At 48.9% G+C, this 11,312-nt stretch overlaps 1 protein-coding gene across 2 annotated transcripts; it reads left to right on the top strand.

The window, feature by feature from the left end:
* Window positions 1-1,269: 1,269 nt before the first annotated feature.
* Window positions 1,270-11,188, top strand: LOC122372768. Of its 2 annotated transcripts, XM_043350325.1 has the most exons (7): window positions 1,270-1,488; window positions 1,731-1,871; window positions 3,383-3,556; window positions 4,062-4,253; window positions 8,126-8,264; window positions 8,432-8,594; window positions 10,972-11,188. In XM_043350325.1, exons 1-7 carry the CDS (start codon window positions 1,426-1,428, stop codon window positions 11,051-11,053), a joined length of 954 nt encoding a protein of 317 aa, XP_043206260.1. In that variant the 5' UTR covers window positions 1,270-1,425; the 3' UTR covers window positions 11,054-11,188. The 2 variants fall into 2 exon arrangements, with proteins under 2 accessions (XP_043206260.1, XP_043206261.1); XM_043350326.1 differs by lacking the exon at window positions 4,062-4,253.
* The last annotated feature ends 124 nt before the right edge of the window (window positions 11,189-11,312 follow it).

Here is an 11,312-nt window from a genome sequence, read left to right as displayed (position 1 = left end):
ATGCTCTGGTCCTTTCGAATAGGTCTGTGACGACAGCTTAACTACCAGCCACGGATAGATAGGGCTTTGGACGCCTATGTGCTGGTAGTCGACGATGTGTGTTGAGTGCAGGATATCCCCGAGTGGACCTGCGTGCGTGGAAGACGCGTGTCGTCTTTGTAGTTAGCCGACGAGAGCTAACCTTTTTTTAGGTCGCCGGGTTGGCCCGGAAACCCTGAACTATGGCTGGTGCGAGATGCGGTCATTAGTATCACGGACGGACTTTAGTTACCCAACCCGGCTTTCAAATTTTAGATACGTCCGCCGCGGAAAGCCCGGGCTACTGAGTGCCCTGCGAGCTCTAGCTCCGGAACCGTGGGCTGGAGTGTGTTAGAGATGCTGACTGACCACTGGCAGCAGAAGGTAGGTCCACGCGTGAGTGGCAGTAAGACAAGGGCTGCGTACGTTGTTGCAAAGGTTTACCGGCCCATGCTGTAAGTCCATTGTTCGCTCAACAACCTGCGTGCGTGTGTGTTTATTATTTGTGTGTAGGTAGTTCGGCATGGTCTTGGACCCGCTATAAGTCGCGTAATTCAAGGGCGGAGTGCCGAAATCTGTGGTGGTTCGTATATTCTATTCGTGTAGCGTGAGCATTATGAAGCGTTTGTCTGATGTACGGAGCATTGTGGTTATGAAGGGATAACGGTTAATGAAATTTAAGGCCAATGACTCAATAATGACTTGCGCACGCCTTAGCACCACCGGGGGAAGTTAGGCAAAGAGGGAGGGATCGGAGACGGCTAACTCTGATAATTATGAGGTATAACTGGACGTATGACAGAAGTGAGAAGGGATGCACGAGTGGAAGTATGATTGTTGTGTATATCCGGTGGGAGATAGCCCTCAGCTAGGAAAGGCGCTGTTGTTTGAGAGTGGGACTTTTTGTTAAATAGAGTTGATTTTCTATACCAATATGATCGAGGGTAATTGATTATCATTTATCATTATCTCCCATTCCCTAACCCTGGCCTATGTGTTTCCGATGATTGATCGCCCCGGAGAATGCAAAGACAGAGTCGGGACGAGTTCGCGAGGGGCTGAACCGAGAAGGGCTTTTACGAGTAGAAGCGCACCCATTAGGCCGATTTTAACACCCCCACTCGAGCCAGCCCACCTGCTGAGAAGCGACCGCCCGGTTAGCCCCGCAACGCCGCGAAATCCCGCTACATCACCTTTTGAGGAGCGGCGTTTCCTTAACGTTATCACGAGCGAGATATTTTACCTTGCTAAGAATATTGAACAATTCCAGGAACAATTTTACAAATTTGTTTTGTTATCGTTGTCTCTTTTGTTTTTGGTCTTGTATTCATCGAGCGGTGCCATTTAAAATTCCTGCATTATTTAAACAAAAGACTACGTTAGCATTTTATTTACCGTTGAAATAAAATGCCCTGCTACACACCGGTTCGTGCAAATCCAATGGCAAACTCAAGATGTCCTGATGAAAACGTAAGTACTCTTCGGTATTCAATGCCTATTCACTTAGGCCCTTTACTACTCTGCTGATGAGTCTAACGATGGTAAGACATCTATCTAACTGTAACTAGTATTTTTGGCTTTTGAAGTAAAGCTGAAAAGAAATACAAAAATGAAATGCGGTTTGATGACAGAGCATCTTTTAATTGAATTTGATTTCGATTACACGCGAAATCACTGATATTCAAATTTATCATTATCTTTCCTTCTTCCAGCCGAGCTGCCCCCGTCCTCCACATAACCTGTCATACTGTAAAGACTGGGCGGAGAGAATATCGGACGTCAAGTTCTGGCAGTCGACAACAAATGCTGACTTCGCGCCGCCAAAGTCCAGATCGGTTCCAAATCTTCTGCCGGTGAGACTATTTTGATTTTTGGTCTGCTATCACCGAAATGGAATCGATAAGTGGCTGAAATAGGTATAAGTTGCATTTTTACACTTTTTGGCTAAGAATATGCACTCACAAATTATCAAGTGGATGATTTCATTTTATTTCTTTGAAAGCTGCTTTATCGTTGCATTTGTTTATTTTGTCGCGATGGTTCTCAGTTCTCACGCATGCCTTCTGCTGCTGATCAGTCAGCGTTATCACTGAGTCTTTTAATCAGACGCAGGGCATTGGAAGTCGCTCACCGTTTTCGGTTGATGGAACAATTAACTAAATGCTATCTGTGACGTCCCAATAACAAAATCGTTATTTTGACATCTTTCAACTTTAACTGTTGCGGTTCTTCACCATTATTCAGATTCAATTACGTCAATGAAAGATGATTTCCGGCGAGGTGTCATGCTATCCTATAGGCCTAGCCTAGCAACCATTTTTTTTTACATGGCCGGAATTATGATTAACTTGCACCGGAATTACTCGAGGACGTTTATTGAGCTTTCCAACAACGGTCATATCAGTTCGTCCATGCCAACGTTGAAGGCCAAAATGCGAGATGTTCTGCTTACTGAACGCATATACTCTTATGTAGTTGGGCTCACTCATGCTTGAATTAAGATGTGCAACTACAAGATAAAGCGTACCTACCTACCTAGTTACCTATCTGTTTCCAGTTGAATGCTCAATGCTCATGTAGATGTGGAATTAAAATCTTTTGTATTTCTTTATGGATGCAAACAAAAGATAAAGCCACAAAGATCCTTGTCGGTATTAGATGCAATGTGGTAAGATGCGGTATCTATGTATGCAATAGCACAAAAGCATATGCAAAAAGACACCTGAAGACAACCGGACTGATGCGCAAAGCCAGATCAACCATGCACTTCATACTACATACGGAAGCACACTAAACAAAAACCTATGACTAAACTGGCTGGTGGCCTCTGACAAAGCAAATTCCATTTTTGCCGCTCATCTCATGGACCGGCATCTGCAGGCTTGGTCACCATGCAGTTTTATATCTGTGTCAAGTAGACTGGCAGACTGAAGCTCATGCTGAACCATTTTTGCATAGAGAGGCTTCTGCGGCTGAGACTGGCAGGGGCACCGGTTACCACCGACGCACGCAAATACGCATAAATGTACAGCGTCTGACAGCGCTGTGGTGTGTTCACCTGCACAGCGCGTATGTTGTATGCGTTCTTACTCGTACCTACATACCGCCTGCGCGATAAAACTTCCTGCAATTGTCGACTAGATAGCCTATTATGTCCCTCCCGGCGTGGCAGCGGCAGAGCTTATAGAAGAATGCGCGGATGGTATAGGCACAGTATAGGGATGTATTTCGCAGCATTAGTCGCTCGCTCCTCTCTCCACAATCCATCGGCTAGATCGGCGTGTCCGTTGGTTCGTGTGCTAGCTCAGCGCCATCTCTGCGCCGCTGACGGCAGCTCCGTCTGTCTGTCTGTGTGGCGTTTCAGTGTCTGGACGGACGGATATACACGCGTACCCAGATAGGCGAGCCGACGGGCACCGCTCTGACGTCGCTGTACAAAATCTCGGCCAGCCACCGCGACTACAAGCCGCCGCCTGGACTGCGCCAAAAGTACCCCAGCACCGAGGGCTACCGAGAGCCGTGGAAAACCGTGCTCTGCGTGAGTGGTCGGACCGGTGCCGACTCCGATCAGTGCTCATTAATTTCTGGTCGGTCTTTGAATGACTAAGATTATCAGCTTAGATATTCGCCATAGTCCAGCGGGTTAATTCAATGGGAGTAGTTCTATTGCTCTGCAGTCAGCTTTTCCCATATCATGAAATCTTTTTAGCTGTCGGCTATTGACAGCTGTCTGCTGAAATGTAATTTGTCAATATCAGTTTTGGAGCTCAGCTTTTGATTCAATATCGTGTTTCTGCAGTTCCGTCTCAGAACCTGTCCGTTCCACCAGTGGAGTGTGGCAGCTCGATGTAGGCGAAAGGCGCTCGGGATGCCTCGAGTGACCGAGCGCTTGATTATTCCGCTTTTGGTAATTTGTTCGAAGTCACCCTGTGGCTACCTTTATGTCATGTCTGGTCACGGAACTGTCCGTGACTTTTCGGTTACGTGGCCTCTCCGATCCGTTCCGTGCCGTGACGATACCACGGCCGCTCGGTATTCTGCAGCGCTGGTGCGGCAGCTCCAAACCCTCGGAGCAGTGCAGCAGCGGTCGGTGCGGGGGCAGTCCTGCACCGTCCGACCCCGGCCTGCCCCTCTACACCGTCATCGGAATGTATACGGATAGCAGCCGCGAGAACGACCCGCGTTGCTCGCCGTGCCTGCCCGGCAACCAGATAGTGGCCGTACCGCCGCCGCCAGTACGTCTATTTAGTTGCTAGGACTTTCACCTTAGGGTAAACCTTTATGCATTTGCCGGTACAGCCTCCAGGTCATTGGCGTCTCGCTGGCACCAGCATGTCTGCACAATCGTCCCTAGTAAGTACAGAGGCCAAAGCTGAACTCTGAAGATGCTCGAAACTTTTATGAGGAAACAAAATGCTGTTTATACATGACTTTACGCGCAGCATATCAGCAATTATCATATATCTTGACAAGTCATGATCAAACGACTGATCATTGTAGGCTGAATTCTCCAAGTCACTCCCCGGCTGCCCCAGGCAGGCTCCGTTATCGGGGCTTTTCGAGATAACGCACAATCACCACTACAACCAGTACTACCAACACCACAATCGCAAACACTACCACTACGAGTACCCCCACTAACACTACCACTACCACAACCACCACCACTATATCGCCAGGACGCTCCCGGCCATCTCGTGCCACCGGACTGGTCGATGGCAGCCCCAGGCAGATTCTCACCAATTTAATGAAGTCAGCGTGATTAGTCGATGCGCCGCACGGTGTATGCGTGCGTGTGTGTGAGAGGGGGAGGGGAGTGCTGGTGTACGAAATCTCTCATGGCAGGAGATAGCACGTGAGAAGAACATTTTTTAAAGTTATAAGTACTATACGTTTTCTAGCATGAAGAACTTTTGCCTTCATTAACCCGCGCCCTGCTGGGGGTCCTGGATTTCCACGCCCTGCTGGGGGGGGGGGGGTTTGAACACCCCCCTTTTAACTCGGCTCCTGGGCCACGTAGCGATACGCGGAAGGCGGCGTTCGAAATGAAATAATGACGAAATCACTACGGTCAAATTTTTGGTCAGGTCAAAGGTCAGGTCACCAGAGGTCATTGAAGGCAAAATTTCGCCGATTTCCAGGTCGAATGTCGAAAATTTCCAAGAAGCCAACGCATAACTCGGGAACCAATAGAGCTAGAGCGCCCCGGAAAAGCGCATTCGATAGCCCTATTAACACCCTTTCTGAGTAATTCTCTCAGATTTGACCTAACGTCAACGGTTTTGCCTGCAGGGGGCAAAAACTGCAAAAATAGCCGATTTTTTTCGGAAACAGTTTTTCTGCAATAACTTTTGACCCAAGCCTTGTACGAGCTTACTTTCACCGGCATCGTGTTCCTCTCGTCAAGACGCATCGAATGAACTACAACTTGACCTTGAAAGGTCAACTTGAAAATTTGACCTCAGGTCAAGGTCATGACCTGACCGGAAAGGGTCATGTTGCATATCAGTCGATCAGTATATCGTCGAGCTGAACACATCTAAGGCGTTTTCATCGCTCTAGCATGCCTCTATCAAAAGTTATTTGCGAAAAACTGTTAGATACCATTCGTGACCTAAGATGACCTCAGGGCATAAACAAGGGTCACGGACACCATTTTCATGTTCAGTGTGTCTAAACCACTTGTAATTCGGTGTTTGGGAGTGTTTATAATGTCTTTCATCCAAAAGACGCGCATTTCAATTTTCTCCCATTGACTTATAATGGGGAGGTCGCAAAATTGACCTGACCTCAGGTCATCGATATCAAAATTCTGTGATATACATTTTGTACATGCTATTGCTCTTAGCAATCGCTGAAAGTTTCAAAGCAATCGGTCACTCGGTGTAGCTATGACAGACATTGAAACTTTTTATGAGGTGAGGTCACTTCAAGTGACTTGGTGACCTGACCTTGAATGACCTTGGTCTGAAATTTTCACAACATGTGTAGAATTGATGTATGATAAGGTGTACCAAAAACGGCGGCGCTCCGCGCCGCCGTTTTGAGATATTCGCGAAAAACAACAAGGGGGGGGTGTTCAAACACCCCCCCCCCCCAGCAGGGCGCGGGTTAATTACGATGCGAATGACACAACTAATTATAAAGACAATGTAAGTATATACAATACGAATGCACGACAAAAATTAAGGCATACCGAATACAGCTGAATCAGTGATGAGGTGAATTTAACATTATCACAAGACAAAACGTATGCATATTATGCCTACATATGCGTATTGGACTTAAGATAATCCAGATCTGTTTTGCTGCTCACCAGTGACCAGATGCATATTACGATATATTTTTTTTTTTGTCTTTGACTGAGCTAAAAACTCTCAGTTACAAGCACGAATGATCGAAGTGAGTTGAATAACGAGTGAATGCATCTGTCGGCGAGTGAATGCATGTGTGTGCGCACCTGCTATCTATTCGGTGCCACTAATGGTCCGTTGGGTGCCGACTGATGGGACGGCTGGCCTGCCACCGTCAGTCCATGAACAGCCAGGTTGATAGCTGGCCCACTCAATATACCGGGTGGCCCAGAAAAAACGTTCCGAAGTTTGGAGGCCTATATATCAAATACGAGTACAAATAACGAGCCAAAATTTTCATCAAGTTTGCGTCATTTCTTTGCGCATTGGTATGCCAAATTATAATACTACACCATCATTTTCAAGCTGGCAATCTTGAGTTGAATCAAGCAAGACGTTTTTGCGTTTTTTGCCGATGTCAAACGATAGTGATGATTGGGTTAGACGTCCCATGTTATAAAAAAGAATAAAAAATAGAGCACGTGAATGAAACCAACACGTATGCTCGTATTTGATATATTTTTGTCTCAATCATGTCCCAAATATTCAAAGACTGAGCCAAAATGGTGCTCATGGATGCCATTCGTTTCAACACCAAATCATGTTTCGAGCAGGAGTGGCACGGTGCATGGATTACTGCTGAATGCTGATTACCCTCCTTTCAGTAGATTAACAGTAAATCGACCGGATAAGGAAAACAAACTAAAGCAGACTGGTTCCTGTGCCTGAAGACCACGGAATAGCTTATGAAAACAACATTGCCAGCAGATGACAAAAAAAAAACTGGTTGAAAAGCTACCTTTTCCCAGGAATGTCAGCCAGGAAAGCATTTGAGCCACAAGATGGTTAGAAAACTGGAAACTTCCTCCGATGCCGCTGGCACAGAGCCATCGTGGTTGCCCGAGGGAATGTGTCATCCTGAGACCCGAACCATCAATGACACTAGCTGCCAGTAGAAGTCATGGCTCTAGGCCGCGGTGCCGCGGGATGAAAGTGACCCGTTCACTCACATTTTTTAGTAAATCTCGGAGCAAAAAAGTAATTTTTACATGGCATGCTTGAAACACGAACCGTTTAAAAAGTAATTTACCGAATACCATGAAAATCACACCATTTACTGAAAATGTGTGCCGCATTGAATCTTCGAAGTTTCAATGTTGCATCTTTATCACTTTCTGAAAAAAATATTGATTTAAAGTTGGGAACGTTTTTTCTGGGCCACCCGGTATACCCGGTATATATATAGTGAGCTGATTCAGTTTCATTCATTTACTAAATAAAAGCTCATTTATTCAAGAAGAGTCGGACTCAGCCGTAGACGCAGAAGTAGTTCCACCAGCTTCTTCATCAAAATCCAGCGTATTTGGCCAGCTCATCGAGAATGGGAGAAAGCTAGCCCCAAGCGACTTCGAGGTTCCATGGGGCGAAATATTTGGTGCAAAACCAAAGCACTAACGGCATATGAGTGGTAGTGTCTAGTGTGTCATCCTCATCGAAATGTACCCTGTGGTAATGTGAAATAAATTTATTCAAGTCAGAAGATAGTTACTACAAGCAGACAAAAAGTTACAAACATTTATTTGAGTTGCCGAATCATCCCAATGGATGAATGCTATCTTTGAATTTCAAAGGCATGTGAGATGGGCATATTTAAAATTGAACATTTGTGATATTTCCACAAAGTATTCCCCTTAGCCAGCCCTCTTGTACTTACCGTTGCCTGCCCCACTGACTCGTTGTGCGCTGTCCCTCAGGTCGACCAAGACCGACTAGGGCCCGTGTGTCCCACTCAGCGGAGCAATCTGGAGCCAGTGAGGACCCCCGCCTGGAGCGAATCCATCACACGCTACGACTTCAAGAGTCCGCACGGACCGGCCACCGTAGCCAAGCGGGGTCAGTGGCGATTTCATGGATTCATAGACATTAGATAGTGTTTTGCGTATAAACATCATCTAAATAAGAACGCATATTTTCCTGATTTGGCATTTTGCCATTCGTGGTAGAGCTCCGTCTCTCGCCGGCTTTGTAAGTTCTGACGGAGTTTCCTGACGTTGTCACAGCGGAGAAGCAGAGCTACTACCAGCGCTTCATGGCAGACATGTGTGCGTCGGCGCACATCCTAGACCGAGTGGCCGAGTTTGGCAGTCTGGGCGGCAGCATCACCCAGTACCAGGACGACTTTTGCCAGCGGCTGCCCTCGCAGGAACTCCAGGACAGATACAGGTCGGTGTCGGGGTATCTAGGACTGATACGGGCCAGTGTGAGAGTGTCTAAGACATATACAGGTTAGTGTGGGTATCAAGGACAGATACACGTCAGTGTGAGAGTGCCTAAGACATATACCGGTTGGTGTCGGGCAGGCGCGGATACAAGGGGGGGCCATGGGGGCCATGGCCCCCCCTTGGCCGATTTTTTTCAAAAATAAAATAAAAAGTTAAAAAGTTAAAAAGCTCAAAAGGGGGCCTCCTGAAAATAAAGTGGCCGAAATCCGATGAGTTTTTTTTTTTAACCTACCCACTTAGTTATTTCTTAGAAGACTAGCTGAGAAGACTTCTTTGTTAGAAGATTGGTAAAGCTTTTCATAACTTGGAGGTCTCTTATACTCACAGAGATGACCACTTTTACAGGGCCTCCTAACCTGCACAGAGGGCCTCCAAGCCTGCACAGATGTTGAGATGTTGCCTGAACAGCTAGATAAGCTCAATAGACGCAGTTTTTTTTGGGGGGGGCCCCAACAAGTGGGAAGATGGGGCCTCCAACAGGTGGAATTATGGGGGGGGGGGCCTCCTGGTTTCTAATGGCCCCTCCCTTGGAGATTTTCTGGATCCGCCCCTGGTGTCGGGTATCAAGGACAGATACAGGTCTGAGTGTACAGGGGATCCATGACAAACCCAATTGAAGATCAGTCTGGGAACCTTAGGATGGAACCAGGCCAGGCCAGAGATGTCCAGAGCAGATCAATGGCATTACGGCTATACCGAACTCTAAAACAAAGGTAAGTATAGAACAAATGCGAACATCATAATGCAGTCACCACCAGAGAGGACGCCGGGCAGTACGATGACCTTTGCCCCAGAGCGATCGCACTATGAGTCGCGTCAGCTTACTGTTATGACTCACTGCAGGGGCGGATCCAGGAAAACTCCAAGGGGAGGGTCATGAATCGAAGTGGTTCCCCTACCTATACCCAAAATTAAAAACTCAACGGATTTCGTCCACTTCATTTTGGTGGTGCCCCCATTTTCAGTTTTTTTCTTTTTCTTTTTATTTTTAGTCAGTATCTTAACTCTTAGCCACAACCACATTTACCAATTGTAAGCAAGTAGATATGAATGTGCTATGTGTATATATGTTGTGGACGCTGAGTAGTGAGTACTTACCAGGAACGTTATCAGGTAAGCAAATCGTTGTCAGTCCGACGAACTTGACCCTGGCGTCTAAAGGGTCTGTCCTTGACACTTCAGGCTTGTCAGGGGCACCAAAGTCCTTCCAGGGACACCACAAACCTGTCAGGGGCACCTACGGCCTTGTAGGGGCGCCACAGGCCCGCCAGGGGCACCACAGGCCTGCCAGGAAGCAGGGGCACCACAGGTCTAGCAAGTATACACGACAGGCCTGTCAGGGGCACAACTGGCCTGTTGGGCCCATGAGCACCCCTAGGGGCAGGGGCACCACAGTCCTTCCAGGGGCACCGCAGGCCTGTGAGGGGCACCAGCGGCCTAGCAGGGGCACCAGTCAACACAGGTCTGCCAGGGGCGCCACAGACCTGCCAGGGGCACCACAGACCTGCCAGGGGCACCAGAGGTCTGCCAGGGGCACCACCGGCCTCGCAGGGGCATCTTGGGCCTGTCAGGGGCACCACAGGCCTGCCGAGGGGCACTTCAGACTTTTCAGGGGCACCAGTCCTCTCCGGGCGCAGGGGTACCAGCGGCCTAGCAAGGGCACCAGAGGCCTACCAGGGGCACCACAGGCCTAACAAGGGCACCACGGGCCTGTCAGGGGCACCTCAGGCTTGTCAGGGCCCAGGGACACCACAGTCCTTCCAAGGGCACCGCAACCCTGTCAGGGGCACCAGAGGCCTACCAGGGGCACCACAGGCCTAGCAAGGGCACCACTGGCCTGTCAGGGGCACCTCAGGCTTGTCAGGGCCCAGGGGCACCACAGTCCTTCCAGGGGCATTACAAGCCTGTCAGGGGCACCAGAGGCCTAGCAAGGGCACCACAGGCCTGCCATGGACACCACAGGCCTGCCAGGGGCACCACCGGCCTTGCAGGGGCACCACGTGCCTGCCGGGGACACTTCAGGCTTGTCAGGGGCGTTACAGTCCTGTCAGGGCCCAGGGGCACCAGGCCCGTGGTGTCCCTGCTAGGCCTGTGGTGCCCCTGGCGGTCCTGTGGTGCCCCTGTCAGGACTGTGATACCCCTGATAGGCCGGTGGTGCCCCTGGCAGGTCTTTGGGCCCCCGGGCCTCAAGGGGGGGGGGCATGACCCATGTGACCCCCCCTTGGATCCGCCACTGACTCACTGTTACCCCTCATGCTGCATTGTTTGCAGCGTATGAGCCCAGAGTGCGTTGTGAGCTGTTGTTTTCTCATCCACAGAATCCTGGTGGGCTGTCCTCCACTGACCGGAAACAACGTGCTGTCGCCGTACTCCACCTGCGGCAAGTCCTGCAACATCTGAGCACGTGCAGCTGGCAACATCCGAGCTCATTGCCCGGCGAAACGCCCCGCTCCCTTCCCGCCAACACAGGGCAGTCGCCTTATGATTGTGACCGACGAACGACTAAATACACAGGAGTTGGTTGCCACAACCGTCGTCAGGGTGTTTATTGCAGCGTGGTTACATGAACACTCACGAAATCCCAGTTTGAGCCTCTCCGGAGAAAGACCTATACAGAAAACAAGGGAAACTATGCATTACGATAGCAAGCAACACAGGC

The sequence above is a fragment of the Amphibalanus amphitrite genome, unplaced genomic scaffold (genome assembly GCF_019059575.1).
Source record: "Amphibalanus amphitrite isolate SeventyFive unplaced genomic scaffold, NRLGWU_Aamphi_draft 001398F_arrow, whole genome shotgun sequence".
Taxonomy (NCBI): Eukaryota; Metazoa; Arthropoda; class Thecostraca; order Balanomorpha; family Balanidae; genus Amphibalanus; species Amphibalanus amphitrite.
The sequence above is the reverse complement of the archived record's forward strand: the minus strand, read 5'-3'. Positions and strand labels throughout refer to the sequence as shown.